The 16,578-nt window shown below is 36.6% G+C and overlaps 1 protein-coding gene across 5 annotated transcripts in view; it reads right to left on the bottom strand.

Annotated features, from left to right (window-relative positions):
• The window catches only part of CEP112 (centrosomal protein 112), a 271,084-nt gene that overhangs the window by 230,892 nt on the left and 23,614 nt on the right, over positions 1-16,578 (bottom strand). For all 5 annotated transcript variants that reach the window (XM_044984035.1, XM_044984036.1, XM_044984032.1 and 2 more), the window contains exon 6: positions 14,102-14,176. In XM_044984035.1, the coding sequence (XP_044839970.1) occupies positions 14,102-14,176 (75 nt within the window). The remainder of the gene's footprint in view (positions 1-14,101; positions 14,177-16,578) is intronic.

Raw genomic sequence — 16,578 nt, 5'->3', positions numbered from 1 at the left:
TTTCTTATAAAATAACTTTAAAAAACTATGGCCAAATTTTACAAAAGTAAATGTAAATGCAAATATACTTTGTTAGCTTCAGTGGAGTTAATCTGGCTTTCCACTGGTTAAACTGAGAGAAAAATTCAACGTAGTGTTTTTTCCAAAATATATAATTGACTAAAATATGACTACACAAACAACGATCATACATGGAACTCATTGTTAAAAGAAAAATTCATTAAAAGTATTGTATAATTACAGCGGCCCTTTCAATCACAAACTTTAAGAACTGCATTTGAAACACTGTGCACACACCACTTCCTCTATCAGACAGCTATATCTCACTTAATTTTCTCTAATTATGAGATTCAATCATCACATCACACTGAATGCATGACATCCAGGAAATGCTTTCAAGAATATAATCTGTCAAATGTGGTATGAAGGTTTGGAATGAAAATGTGATTGCAATACACATCTTACAACATTAAGTCCTTTATTTTTAGAGAAGATTAAACTGATCTATCAGGCATGGCAAATACGAAATATATCAAGAGTGCTCGCCACTTTTTTGAATTTATAAATGAAAGGAGGCTTAATCTCTCTGTAATTTCAATCTGACACAGTATTCTTCTTTCCTGTCCTAAAATATTATGTTGTATTCTTATGTGCTGCTCAAGAGTTGTCATATATCACCCCAGAGGTGGCTATAGTTCAAAGATGTGCAATGTCAGCATATTTTACACACATAGTAACGTTTTTAAACATTCTAGGTTCCATTTGGATGAAAGGTGCTATATACATTCAAGATCATCATTATAACCAAGCCAATAGTTTAAAATATAAAAGCCTTTTTTTATGAACAGACAAAGGTGAACAAAAGAGACCACCAGATCCTTGGTGTAAGGAAAGGAGATCAAATGAAATTAGTGTGGTAGAGAAAGTGAGAGAAAACAAGGGAGAAAGAAAAGGAAAGCAGGAGTAGACTGAAGGATGAGGAGAAATGAAAAAAGAGCAAGCACAGAAGTTAAAAAAACAGAAAACTTAATAGAAGGCGCAGGAGAGAGAGAGAGACAAAAGCTGCTGCTCCAATAACAAACTTGGGAGCCATAATTCTCTGCTTCTTCATAATGTCTTCTCCCTACCCATAACCTCACCCTGCCAAATCCTCCCCACCAGCATGGATCTAGGATTGAGCAGAGAGCCCTCCATAGATTCCAAGGGATAAGGCACTCTTGGCCCCAGAGCTATTTTTTGGGGGCCGAACCTACATATTCTAAGCTTCAATTAACCTCAAGGAAAGTTATGAGGAAACTAGGAATGCAGGATCAGGCTTCAAGGGTGTAAGTGGCTTTTTAAACATCCCACACGTTTCACATAAATTGTAAACAATTTTTCTTAGCTTTTTAAAGATAAAAGTTGTTAAAGATTTACAACCAATTGACATAATTTATTTGGGCATGAAACGCAATAATTTTCAGCCTTGCTTAATTTCAGCACCACTTTGAATAAGGAAGGTATATGCTAGTTGTTTCCAAAAGAGGGGGTGGGGTGGAAATGTGGCTCTAATACGTTCTATGGCCTAAGTCTTACATTTTCTGATTTTGTAACAGCAGCCAGATGTGCTTTGAAGTTAAATGTTCCCACTTTGTTACTTGTTGTGGATTAAAACCACTTAAAATGATCTGTAAACATTTAATGTCTCAACATTCATTCCTTTCATGCTAGTCTTCTGCAAAACTTCTTGTTCTCAAAATTATACCACATTAAAGGAGGAATATCACAGTGAAGAGTGCTCAAAAAAAGGGGGGAGGACTTGTATTTGTGAGAAACATGCAAATTTAAAAATAAGAAGTCAAAGGTCGAAGACAAATCAAACCACATATGTATGATGCAGAAGGTTTGCCATGTGTCAAATAGTAAATCACATGACAAAGCTTTTTGGGTATGAAGCAAGTAAAATACATCTTTACTTGACATACAGTTGAACTCTCATTTGCAAATACCCTTAGTACAAACTGACTTTTCAAACATTTTTTGTAGAAAAGGTTTTGGATTCTTCTATTCTGCCCATTAGTCAGTCAAACAATTATACAGGCAACAGATCATGTTTTGTTTTGTGAAGGTTAGTTTGGTCACCTTAAAACACTTGAGCCCCTATAGGCCAACAGTTCGATAGTGGGAAAGCTAAGGGGGGCACCCGTTTAAAAAACACTCAGAACAAAAAGCAGGGGGAAAACTATGGAAACTATCCCCTTTTTCAAAATTAGTGGAGCTGTGGGGCAGGGCAGAAAAATCAGCACATCAGCAAGAAAGAGCAATTCAGTCAAACAGTCAAATTTCAGCTGGATTTTCCATAACACTTTCAGTTCTATACCCACTAATACCTATAATTTAAAGCAACCGATACGTGCTCCAGGAAAAATGTCAACCCACAACACACTTGATTCTAAAAGTTATTTTCTGTTTGATCAGCTGATAAAGATAATCCACTTTACCTTGTTGTCCGCTATCACACTACAGTCCCTAACCTTTAAAAAGATATGTTCTGTATTTCACCGGGTATTGAAATTACTTTTTATACTTCTATAAACAAAAGACATGTTAAATCTGGTAAAAACTTTCCATGGCATGTTTCATCCATTTACTAAAATGTGTTTCTACACCTCTTAATATATCAGTGACATACTACCTATGGGCCTGAACCAAAGCCGCTCAACATAAAAAAAAAATTAAAAAAAGGCTTCCACTCACTGATTCAGGCCCCAATTACCTTATACAAACCAACATTTTCATTACCCAATATTGTTCTAATCTGGACACTGTTGTCAAAAGGTCAATATAGAGAGACGCTGTATCAGCTATACTGTGAAACCTTACTCATCCACTTTAAGTCATCACTATGACAAAGCACAGAGAACCATAGCTGCAAATAAACCTCACATAAAACCAGCGGACACTGTTCAATGTTTTTGCTAAATATTTGTATATCAACATGTATATAAATGATAACATATTTTTATTTTTTACTTCCTATGGCAAGACACTGTTGTTAAAAAAAAAAGTACATATTTAATTTGGGTTTTGCTCTGGAATTTCTATTTAATGCCTGGAATATTACCCCACCCTAGATGGTCATGCAGGGCAGTAAAGTGAAGTAAGCACACATGCGTACACACATACTGCATTACCGCAAGCATGTGCACCCAGTACTCCTCCACTTCCCACTACCTCAGACAGGTGAGTAGGGAGGGGAAAGACAGAGGAAGACAGTGGATGGAACCAAGGCTCCATCCCTGTAATGCATTAGCCAACAGAGTGGAGCTGGCACGATGGAGGAATTAAACTGCACTAAGGAGACTTCCCCCAAAAGCAAAGAGGAAGCAGGAAAGGAAATGTGATTTTGAGCATCAGCTCCTTCCACAGGGGATATACCTATCTCATAGAACTGGAAGGACCCTGAAAGGTGATCGAGTCCAGCCCCCTGCCTTCACTAGCAGGACCAAGTACTGATTTTGCCCCATATCCCTAAGTGGCCCCCTCAAGGATTGAACCCACAACCCTGGGTTTAGCAGGCCAATGCTCAAACCACTATCCCTCTCCCCCCCCATCCTGGGTACCCAGGGCTTCTCCTGGGTAGGCACAGCTGCACACCATTCCTTATACGAAGTTTAATATGAGGCTCAATGTAACCCAGTGTCCCTATTCCTTTTAAAGAGCAAATATCACAGAAATGGCTACAATCTTCCCGCTCCTCCCCTGCGTCACATTTTGTTCTTTGGAAGCCACTTATTAAGGAATACTTTGAAAACTAAAATAATACAGGACGTATTACAGTTCAATACTAGAATTGAAAGGCATCTTTTAAGATTTAGGAAAAAACATTTGAATCAGCAAGCTTGCTGCACATTTCCCTGTAAGCTTCTTCAAAGAGAAAAATATGTTTGGTTTTCAAAACAAGGATGGAAAAAACACACATGAAAGAGTTAAGAACACTTAAGATTTTGAAATGGTAAACAACTAAACTGAACTTTGACCCGAGTTCTTACTTTAATCTAACAAACCCAGTCAGCCAGCATGTTTGCTACAGAAACAAATGCTGAATAGTTTCAGGAAATTAAGTATGGACATTCTTATCTAACATTGTGATTTGTAGTGAAGTACACTCTAAGATTGCTGCTGCAGTCTTGGAGGAAGGACATTAAAGGACCTGAAAACTGTTTGTCAGCATGAAAGTTGAATTTATTTTTTGAAGGCACACCACCACTTGGAGTTCACTGTGGGAAAGTTTTTACAGTGGTGCTGCTCTCCAACATCACAATATATACAATAGGTATGTTTACAAAAAGCAACAGAGAGAAACTAAAAATGAAACAAAAGAAAGGGCATGGCTTGTGCAGAAATAGTTGAGTTTAACTGGAATAGAGAGACAAGAAGGAAGATCTGAGCCAAGCACCCAAGAAACTTCAGGCATACATTGTATTATTGCTGACGCCACCCAAGAATTCGACATAATTTTATTTACTTTAAACCTGTAGGACAGCTATATTCCTTCTGGACAAAGATAGACAGATCTTTGATTCACAGATCTCCTTTGGCAGCCAGTCAATGCTGCCCCTCTACCACAGCCAGAAGGGTCTCTAGAGAAAGAAATACACAGTGCCCTTGCCCGCAAACTCCCAGGACTAAGTGCATTCAGCCCAAATTACTCTTTTTACAAAAGAGGGTGCAAGTGCAATGGACTTGAACAGAAATTGTGTCTACATTTGGCAGGGCTGACTTTGGTCCACTGTTTCTACAGTCCTGCCCAGATGGAAAGCAAGAGATTACGGATCAGGTTTTACATAAGAACTATCAGACTAAATGTCCATCTAGCCCAGTATCCTGTCTTCCGACAGTGGCCAATGCCAGCTGCCCGAGGGAAGAAACAGAACCATCAAGTGATCCATCCCCTGTCGCTCATTCCCAACTTCTGGCAAACAGAGGCTAGGGACCACAATCTTTGCCCATCCTGGCTAATAGCCATTGATGGACCTTTAGATTTTCAAAATTAATTTTGAGTCCCAATTTCATACACCTTAAAGGGGCATAATTTTCAGAAAATAAGGACATCTCCATTTGGGCACTCAAAACCTGGGACAACCAAAACCACTACTTATTTTTGAAATCTTGGCCCAGATCTTTGAAAATATGAAGAAATACAAAATATATTAAAGTAAAGAAATTATTAAACATTAGTCCAGCTATTACAGAATGTAATGGATGGTTCTCCTATCAGAGGACTTCATTTTACTGATCAGACTAGGCACTTTATAATGTGGTTTTACACATGCTGTAAAGCAGTAAGAACATTTCATTTTAGATGGGTTTTCTGAAAGATTCTATGTACTAACATTTTAGCATAAATTTCAAAAGAAAATTATGTTAATCACTTAATTATAATACCTATTGTATTCTATATACATAGTACAATAATTATATTTATAATTATTTCAAATATAAAACAATTAGACTAGTCCACTATTCTAAATGCTGCCCCACCAGGAACACCTGTTTAATTATGAGCTCTATAAGCATTGTACAGAAACACATTTATTCCCAGGAAGAATGAAAAGCCTCACATCCCTTTCCAGCTAATTACTTTAAGGAACCCAGGAAATAGTCTTGCTGGACTCGCAAGCAATTTATGTTTAGTTTCTTCAAGAAGAAAAAAAATTAAGCAGTGGATCCTAAGTCATTTTTCTCTCTCTTTCTTCCACCGTCCAACCTAAGAAAATTTAATGTAGATCACTGACCAAAGAATTTCTTAGGCAGGAGTCCCTTTTAATTCTTTATTATAAGAGAATCTAACACATGAGAAATTCTTCGGGATGAGACTTAAAATCAAGGTCCTGAGCACTTTTTATTAAAGATCCCATGGCATAGTACGTTTGATAAAAGTTGAGAGTTAATCCATTTTTAGTTAATCAAAGCATACCTTGCCTCATTAAAATTCTCTTCCAATTTCAATTGGATACAATATTTGTGTGCATTTCCTTTCCCGAACTATTGTGTTGTATTTCCATCACACATCAAAGAGCCACCATAGCATACTTCAGAATTGGCTCCACTCAGTGGTAAATGAAATGCTATCTCAGGGATATGGTGAAGCCTATTTCAGTGTTTACAAATTGCTTTTGGGGCTCTGGATGAAAGAAGTTACAAAAGTATCCATTTGTTAATACTAGTTCAGTTATACTGCATAAATATTATTTCTCACATTGATGTTTTATTGTCCATATAGATTCTCTCACACAGGAATTCTTTTCACTCTAAAAAGTTAACCAACAACTTTGCTTACATCAGAGAAAAGCAATAAAAAATTTCCAAAGTTAATATAAACAGTTATATTTAATTTAAAGGAAAAGAAATTTGCCCTATAAAGTATTTTACTCTCAATTGATAAGCAATTTTTCTAAAACAAAACTAAAAACAAGGTCTGATCACTCACAATGTATATTAAAATGTGTGATAGAATACCTACGGTCTTTAGGCTGCTGTATACTCTAAAATTAAAAAATATATATTTTAACAGATTCTAAAATAAATTACAAATGACAAAACGAGTTCAAAGTAGCTGCAACATAACTGGAGATTTGAACTGAACTAATCTTACAGAAGGAAAACTTTTTTCCTTCCAAACAGCAATACAGTAGATTTTTTTTTCTGCATTGCTAATTCAACTTCAAGGCAGCAAAACTTAATCAAGGACAGTCCCATATCAATTTAGATAAAACTCAATAAAGGCACAGAAAGAGACTATTATAATGTATTTAAACGTCATCTTATATTACTGTTCCATTTATGAAAGGCAAAATTTATCAAGATCAAAAGCCTACTTTTCAAATGTGTCCAAACATGACTAGAATCTAAAGAGCTAAAATAATACAATGTTTGATAGGGATATTCAAGTATGCTCCAAGATAAAGGAGGCAATAGTGTTACTAGCAAGAAGCAACAAAATGGTTAAGCTAAGCAATGTGACACTTTTTGATACAATAGAGGTTTAAATATTTTTCTTGTAGAGGAAGACGTTGATATCATAAATATACTTTGAAGCTTTCATATCATAACACTTGTTAAGCATTAACCTCTCCATTTGGTTCAGAAATCATAAACACTGACTTCCCTAAACAAAGCATTTCATGATAGTTCTGATAAGAAGCAATATTCTGCAATAAAAAGACATAATCACACGTTAAAAAATAAAAGTAGAGTCAATCAGGCCCATGAATCAAAAAACATACAAGACAATATTTGGAAGCAGTGTTAAATTTCAGATCTGACCTTATAAATGTACAATTGCAAACACATTCTAAATTCCATATTCTTCCCATATAACTGGACACAACAACAAAGAAAAGCGGATCTGCTAAAACTGCACTAACGGTCAAAAATCTAGATAAGAATTCAGACTACCAGTTTAGACTTGACTTAGCCAGCAACAACAAGTTACAAGCACTTAGCAACTCAGCATCAGGCCTTTATTTATTGATCCTATTTTTACATACACTAAGAACTTCTATGTTGATAAGACAGAGATGAGGATACTTTCCTTATGCTGTCAATGATTCCTCATTGGGAAAATCAGGCCCATTGTAAATGGACTCTCAGAAAACAGCTGCAACAGATAAGGCCATTTTCCTTCTCTGAAGCAATCCGCACACCACAGTGATCCATTTCTTTACAGTCTCAAGATTACTGCAAGATGCACAACCTGGTGGTACTTTCAAAAAGGGGTAGAATGCAAGCAACTTGGACTGTTAATGGGGAAAGCTGTTAGACACGCCACACCAGCACTTACTTTATGCTCCATTCCTACTTTGCTTCCTATTCACTTTCTTGTGCAGTTTAAGGTGTTTGTTATGTTCTGCAAAACCATAAATGGTCTCGGTGCCAGTTACTTAAGGGATAATCTCTGTATGTCTGTGTGCGCGAGTGTCCTGAAATGGGAATTACTTTCTGGGTCATTCTATGTGTCAGCTCATTAAGTTAAACTCTTTGTGGGAGGCAGCAGGATGCTTTCTAACACCTCTGAAACCTATTCCTTCAAGTGGTTTGCCAAGCACAGGGCACAGTGTAAGATTTTGCTTGTTGGTGCCTAGATGGCACAAAGATGGCAGCAGTGGAAATAGGAATATTTTCATTTAAATCCTCCCAAGAACTGAGCATGCTACCCTGTGGAAAAGAGAAAATGCTCAGGATCAGAACTCTGATCTTTCAGTATAATGCCACTAAACAAGCATGCTGGCCCTGGGTAGTAGCGTTTATACAAACACAGATGACTGGGAGTTAACTCTATTTGTAGATTGACCTGATAAAGGAAGAATAATATTAGAACTTCTCTAAAAGAAATATTGAGCACAGGGAAATGCATTTCATAAAGCATTTGGAAGTATTTTCTATCAAGGTAATTCAAGGTGAAGGAAGATTTAGAATAGGAAATACACTATGTACACTAAAGCAAAAGTTATTGGTTTTTTGGAAAGCTTCCAGCAGTCTCACTCTTCTTCTCAAGCTACAGTTGGAAGCCAAAACACATTGCCAGCTCTGGCAAGCCAATGATTTCTTGCTTTCCTCTCACTAGACATTTAAGAATACACACTGGTGTCCATTATGCTTCCTGTCTGCCACCTCATGAGAGTCATTTAAATCTACTTTGGTACTGAAGTGCCATAAAGCACTCTTGACTTGTGGATCTATCTTAAAGAGAGACATTCAGAGAAAGATTATTTCAGAGGACATATAAATTTAAGCGCATCGAATACTGTAATATTTATTTAGGCCCTACTTAAAACCCCATAAGAATGAGAAAAAGAAAAGGCAGATCTTGATCCACCTGTAATTTCTCAAATGTTCCAGAGGAGTATTATGGTTTTGAATGAAGAAAATGTATATGATCTTTCAAGAGCCAACCAAAGGGAAACGTTAGATTCACAAATAAACAGCATAAGACTTTGATTGTATATAGGGCCTCATACTCGGGGTATCCTTAAAACATGTAATAAAAGAATGACAGGGTACCAATAGTGCAATGGCTGTGTGGTCACATTCCTCAACTTGTGTGTACCACACAATAGTTCTTTATTTTTCTTTAAATAGAAATGGAGTATAATAGCCAATTACATCTTTGGAATCTCTTATTTCATGTACAGAGCCGTAAGAGCTCAAAAGAAGGAACCTGCCTCATCCAAAAGATGGCATTTCCAGTACCGCAGTATCTTCTGTACTGCCCCACATGCCATGACTGCGAAAGAACAAATATGCTAATCTATTTGTGGAGAGATTAAATATGTTCTCATATATTAGAGTTGGAGAATGAGATTGTCTGTGCTTCATTATGTTGTTGTGTTTTTGTTTGTTTGTTTGCTCATTCTTCTTCTTATGCTGCCAGGCCTAATGTTAGAAAGCCTGTATGCAACCATATGAAATAAGAAGTCTTTTAAATATCTTTTCTGAAACATTATAATATTTAGCACTTCTACACACTTTATATTTTAAAAGCATTTTACAAATATCAAATAATTCTAACAACTGCCCTGAAAGTTAAATGTATTTAATCTAAGTGTAAAGTTGTATATACAATATCCGCCACTATTACTTCCTTTTGATAAATCCTAGATCAATAATCCTCCCTTTTACACTCAGAATTTCTAGAAATTGCTTTGCTTTGGTACCAATCTATTGTGGATGTTATAACTGAATCTGCATTAAGGGATTAGTTAGCATATCAAATTAAACAAACTTTCAAGGAAACATTCTGTCTTTAGCACTGTCCAAAAGATGATCAGTCCTTCAGTTAATAAGAATTTCCACCTCCCCACCACAAATAAAAGATTATTAGATTATATTCCTACAGGTTTATGTGGAGGAAATATTTAGTTTTGAATTTACAGTGGCGCCTAGAGGTGGAAAAAGAAAAAGAAAAAGAAAAAAAAGTATTAAAACTACATTTTGCCCTTAGTTAATATCAGAAAGTATGATTATAACTAGGGCTGTCAAGAATTAAAAAAATGAATCGCAATTAATCACACTGTTAAACCTCCTATGATTCTATGAGCTCTCAACCTCTCATGGGTCATCCAGGGGCTGATTGGCCCTCACTTTAAACCTTTTCCTGGTCTTTTGAGGCTTCTTTCCCCACTCTAGCTGTTCTCAAGTTGCAATGGGGGAGGTTTAGGTTGGATATTAGGAAAAACTATTTCATTAGGAGCGTGGTGGAGCACTGGAATGGGTTACCTAGGGAGGTGGTAGAATCTCCATCTTTAGAGATTTTAAAGAGCCGGCTTGACACAGCCGTGGCTGGGATGATTTAGTTCAGGTTGGTGCTGCTTCGAGCAGGGGATTGGACTAAATGACCTCCTGAGGTCTCTTCCAACCCTAATCTTCTATGATCCTAAGAGAGCAGCATTATCTCCTTGTAGGCTCTGAAGTTTTATATTGTTTTGTTTTTGTACACTTTTTTATTTCAATTACAACACAGAATACAATATATATGAAAATGTAGAAAAACTATCCAAAATATTTAATAAATTCTATTATTTGTTATTGTTATTGATATTCTATTGTTTAACAGTGCGATTAAAATTGCGATTAGTTGCGATTAATTTTTTTTAGTTAATCGCGTGAGTTAACTGCGATTGATAGCCCTAAATTATAACTTGTTAAATATCCAGAAACTGAAGTTCACCAACTATTCAAATACTTAACACGTTTAAAAAAGATGCACATTTTTCTAATCTAGTCTATCTAGATATTCATACAATGCACTTCTCAATAGTCTGCAAATGGTTGTTACATTCTTGTTATTGTCCCCTGCAAGAAATTTCTTGTAGTGTCGACTACTACTGAAAAGGCTGTTTGGAAGTTTAGTATTCAGGTAGTTTCACGGTATGTAATTGAGAATCTTTTAAAAATGTGTTTTTCAGAGAAGTCCTAAAATGGTAGAAATTGATCTTTTATTGCTGTATAAAAGTTGAGTTGCTCTCGGGGCCAAGAAGGTGTATCTAGGATCCTTTCGTTTATCTCCCCTTTAGATATGGAACAAGCAGACAGACAGCTAGTGAACTGGCTCAAGGTCAAGCTTTTCCTTGTCTCGGAAGAAGAAAAGCAAGTGTGCAATTTACATTTAGAATGTCAACAGGCACCAAAGCATGAGAGATAATACTGTGAAAAAGAAGCAAAAAACAGAAGTTCTCTGTTATCGCTTACATTTTTACTGAAGAAAACTATACACCATGAATGCAAAACACTGGCCAAGATTTCTAAATACAGTTATGTCCATCTGTGCTGGACACAGCATAAGAAAAATAAGCAGCATTCGGACATTTGACCAAATGGAAGATAGACTAGAAAAATGTTATCTTAACCCAAATAAACAACATTTTAAACAAAGTGTTCAGGTGGAAAGTGTTTTTCAGCTGAACCCAGCTAACATTCCCACCTCCATGCCCTCCACTCCCACCAAAAAGTTATAGATTTACATCAAGAAAAAAAGGTTAAATGAACACTCAGTACCTCGATGCAATATAATCCTTCAATACTTACTTTCACCACATCATATTATGACAGCCTTTCAACCTTAACATTTCCTGTTTCATAATGGAAATGTGTGAGGTATACTATTGCGTATATTGTTTCTTAATCACGCAGGAAAGGTTTTCAAATGAATATACTCTCAGAATACATTAATTTTTCAGAGATCTGTAAGTTTTCTCATTGCATGATTTTGTTGGTGGAGTAGACCAACATTTTTATGAATAATTGATCTGTTTAGTGATATGATGGGTTATATCGTGCAGCAGATTTACATAACTGTGTAGGCCAAGATTTTCAAAAGCAATGAGCAATTTGGAGTATCTCAATTTTTCAATGCCCAGTAGGAGATACCTTAAAGGGGACTGGTTTTCAGAGAGTGGTGCTTGGTACTTTATGAAAATCAGGCCCCTTTGAGGTGTCAAGTTGGGCAGCCAAGAACAGATACCAAAAATCACTAGTCACTTCTGAACATCTTGGCCATCATTTTTTTACATGAGCAATGATCTGATGTTATAGTAATATTGGAAATGGATCTCTTAATAGGAAGCATATTGCCTGCGCCTCTGCCAGTCACTTGCAGTACAGTGTTCGCTCTCCCCTGTTTCACTTTCATGCCCCTTTTCTAATCTCTAGCCCTCCATGCTCTTCTTCAACCTATCTCCATACATCCGACAGTCTCCCACTCCCTCCCATCCACTCCCTCCTCCATCACTTACCCAGTCATTCCCACACCTCTTGCTCAGCCTAGCCTGCTGTAGCAAAGCCTGGAGTCCATTTTATATTAGCAACTTTTGAATTTTTATGCTTTTTTAAAATGTTGCACTGTACACACCCAAACAGCTTTTATATCTTCGTTGTTCCTGAAATAATCCCAAACTCCTCAAAAAAAGAAAGAAATTTAGAATTGCAAACAGCACCCTCAGCAAGGTCAAACACATTTATAGCAATTTTGAAGATACAAGTCAAAAAATACTAGAAAGCTTTTTGAAAACTGAATGACAGAAAAATTCTTCAAACATTGTAACTGTAACATTCGTTTCCAAATTTCTTCCAAACTCTCTAGAAAACTCTATTCTGGGATGAGATACAACATAGTAAATTTCAGGGGATTGACTTCTTTTTGGTAAAGTCATGGGTTTATATGAAGAAGTTTCAGTATTAAGTGTGGAGTGTTCACCACCACTCCAGAACACTGAACCCAATCCTCAAATCCTTACTCAGACAAAACCTATACACTAATTATACTTCTGTCCAATAACTATCCAAACAACCTTCTGAGAATCTGGCTCCACAGAAATAAATACAAAGTGGAAAAACTGATGAAAAAAGAAAAGGGTGAGAGAAAAAAAAACCTATTCAAGTGAAAACTGGATGATTCCAGATCCACTAGATTAGATCCATAATCCTAATCAAATTGGAGAAGGATTAGACAAAATATTATGAGAGAGTATTGCTCTAAAGAGTAGGGACTTTATCAAATCCCTGCTGTTCAGGTACCATAGTGATGAGTGATGAGAGAGTGAGGAGTGTAACTGAAGGAATGAAGAGAAAAAAATCTCAATATGGTAGCTATCTTAAATCAAAGTGGAATCTAAACTTGTTCAAGTCTAGAAAACTTGAATTAATTGCTAAATATCAACAGAAAAAGATCAAACCTGACGTGCTAAATCTGTATGCACACACAAATGTACGAAAAAATACAGAATATTTTAAATACAATATTGAAGTGATTTTAACAAACAACTCCTTTCATCCTATTTATAAGAAATACATTAATTGTCTAACTGTATTTGCCTCATGTAGATTGTAATGCCAAAAACACACAGCACATTAAAATACTATTAAAAATATGTCTGTGTCCTAAGGAGAGATGACAGACTGAAAATATACTGGCTGGAATATTTTAAAATGTTAATGTCCTATCTAAATGTTTTAAGCCCAATTAAAGTCCTTCTAATGGTAAAAGTGGAAATAAAGCACAGAGAGCCCTATCATCCATTACTGCCAACATCCAATAAATATATATTCTGAGGCTGTCTGTGGAACTTGGTGGAGAGAGAACTCCATTCTGAAAATGAGGTCAGATGGAGTATTCTCTTTCAGATTGAATTTATGTGATGAAAGATGATTTATCTCACAAGCTAAAGTAAAGTCTGTCATCATTCAACGTTGTAACAAAGTACAGTACAGTATTTACAAATATGTTAGGAAGCCACAACTGTACAGGAATATTGGCCTCAATACTGCAGGCTGCTTCAAAAGGGATGTATGCAAATCACTGGATTTACACTAAGTAAGTGGAGTTGAGCCTATGCCAGCATCCCTTAAAAAACCATAATATATAGAGAGGTGTTTTTTAATAGTTTCTTCTCAAATGACATTTATTCATGATTTATCTTTCAAAGTGTCATGATTGCTTCCAACTTGTTTCCATCTCTAAAAGGAATGGCCAAGTTATTGTTTACTATTTCAGAAACAGACTAAATTACCAGACAGCTTTCATTTGAAGCCAATAAATAAATAAATACACTGTTTATTTTACCCCAAGATTCCAACTATTGAGACGAGCTTCAAGATCACTGTCGTCCAAAGAAATGGTTTTTTTGTGTTGATCTTCCTGGAATATGAAAATGGAGATATAAGAGCAGACCGATATACAATTAAAGAAACTTTTAGTTGAACTATACTGCCCTCAAAGGAAAAAAATATGGTACCATATCAAAAGAAAGAAGAGTTTTGGTCCCCCTTGAAAACTCACTCCCCCCCCAAGAAACCATCAGTCTGGAACTGGGCTGCTGCTCCTCTTGGCTTCAATTCAGGTAGCTCCACCGCCTACCTGTTGCTAGATAATTTGTGCCTAATGCTGCTCCCTTTCCATATCCTCAAAATGTAACAAAACAACAAATATAACTGCATTATAAAAGCGGAAAGAACACACCCTCCCTCCCCCCCACATACCCTTCCTCCCACCACGCAGGTTTCCAGAGTGGTGACTAAAGCTGGCTGGGAATTTTTCAATAAAACATTTTTCTGTCAAATTAGCATTTTCTGTCAAAACTTAAACTTTTCATGGAAACATATCCATTTTCACTAAACTTTTGTTGGGATGGTTTCTCAGGTCCAGAATGGAATTTTTAATCAACATCAGAGATAGAAAAACCCACTCCAGAATAGCTAATAGCCTAGTGGTGAGGGCACACACCGGAGACATGCAGGTTAAAGTCCCTGCTCTGTCTGATTCAGAGCAGTGACTTAAACCTGAATCTTCCACATCCCAGGTGAATGCCCCAGCTATTGCGATATTCCTATGCTGGGGTGTGTGTTTCTCTCTCACACTTTTTGTGAAAAATTTCAAAAGGTCTCAGTTTTGTTCCACAGTGGAAGGGAAACAAAATTTCAGAACCTCAAAATTTTTCATGGAATAATTTTTTTCCCTGTCTGCCTTAGTGGTGACCTCCCGCACAGAGAGTGAATTTACAAGATGAGACCAAAATCCGCCTTTCTGCAAGGAACTGAGGTATGCCTAGCAATACCCCAAAACAGAGCTGGGTGGGACTAAGTGTGATGGGGAACAAGCACACTGACCAGCCACAAAGTAGAGGAAGGCTGAAGATCGTGAACTGTAGTATAGAAGGGAGTGGTGATACTGGGCAGAACAGCCAGTACCAGAGCCAAGAGGAGCAGCAGACCAGCTCCAGACCAGAAAAGCAGTTTCTGAGCAATGACTGGTGATTACTGTTGCTTTAGGCTACAAGTGTCTTTCACAATGGGGTTTCACTGTAGCATAACAGTAACTAATTATTTTATTTAATGCATTAAAAAGACTTAGAAAAAATTATTCCAGACGTTTCTATTTCAGTTCTATAATAGAAGTTTAATTGTAGTAAACTACAGTAGTTAGAAAAACAATGCACGGAAGCATGAATTATTTTGTCTCATTAGGTTTTGTTAACTAAAAGTTTTTAAGATCGCATGCAAGCTTCTCTTTGTTTGAAAATGTGTTCTCATTCAGACACCATAACCATGTAGAGAAGTGAGCTTTTAGTTCAAGGAATGAACACACAATTGAGGGAGTTCTTTACTTCTTAAGTAAACTCCCTAATTCCTCTACCTGGGACTGAATTATGCCAGAACATCTGCACATCATAGACTATAACATGCTATTTGTTCCAGACAGCCAAAACAACCAAACTGTTTGGCAAAGCTAAAAAGAATTATTTTATTTATAGGCTTTTCTATGGCACTCATCACAGTTGTATCTGAAGGCTTGGCTACACAGAGCTTTAGTCACACAAGAGAGGGGTAAATTCAGTCTCCACTAGCATGTTGCACACTAACTGGCCCACATTCTGGTGTGCACTAGAAGTTCCCTAGTGCACACTAACAAAGTACTGTTTGAAACCGGACTGTATTAACATGCATTAAAGGAACTTTTAGAGCATACCAGCAGGGTCCACAAAGGCCAGTTAGTATGCAACATGTTAGCGCAGACTAAAATTTACATCACTCTTATGGAAACTTAAGGCACTGTGTAGACAACCCTGGGATAATGAAGGAAAGCAAAATAAGATGGCGTGACTTCTCAAAAGTCACACAGGAAGCTTGTGGCACAACTGGGCACAGGATCCAGATCTCCTGAATCCCAGCCCAGAGTCTTCAATGTAAGACCATCCTTTTCTTTTATAAAATAGTGTTTCATATTAAACACTTATTTTGCTTCAAATAAAGCAAATACTGGTCAATAAGACACTTTTTTAAAGTGTCTAGCACCTCTACTAAATTGAAAACATGTCAATTGCATATGGAATATGATACCTCCTACAGTGTAGAGATATCACATGTATGAAGGGAAACAGCATACATATTGACAACTGTACACATTTATTAGCAAGAACTTTTGTTTTTAAATTGCTTGCAACTGACATATCGTCATCAAATATTTAGGACTATAAAATATTCTATATAAAGTCTGTTTAGTCTCTCTTAGTAAGACATAATGCTGGTTGTCTGACACTGGAT

Source organism: Mauremys mutica, chromosome 12, assembly GCF_020497125.1.
Source record: "Mauremys mutica isolate MM-2020 ecotype Southern chromosome 12, ASM2049712v1, whole genome shotgun sequence".
NCBI lineage: Eukaryota > Metazoa > Chordata > Testudines > Geoemydidae > Mauremys > Mauremys mutica.
The sequence above is the reverse complement of the archived record's forward strand: the minus strand, read 5'-3'. Positions and strand labels throughout refer to the sequence as shown.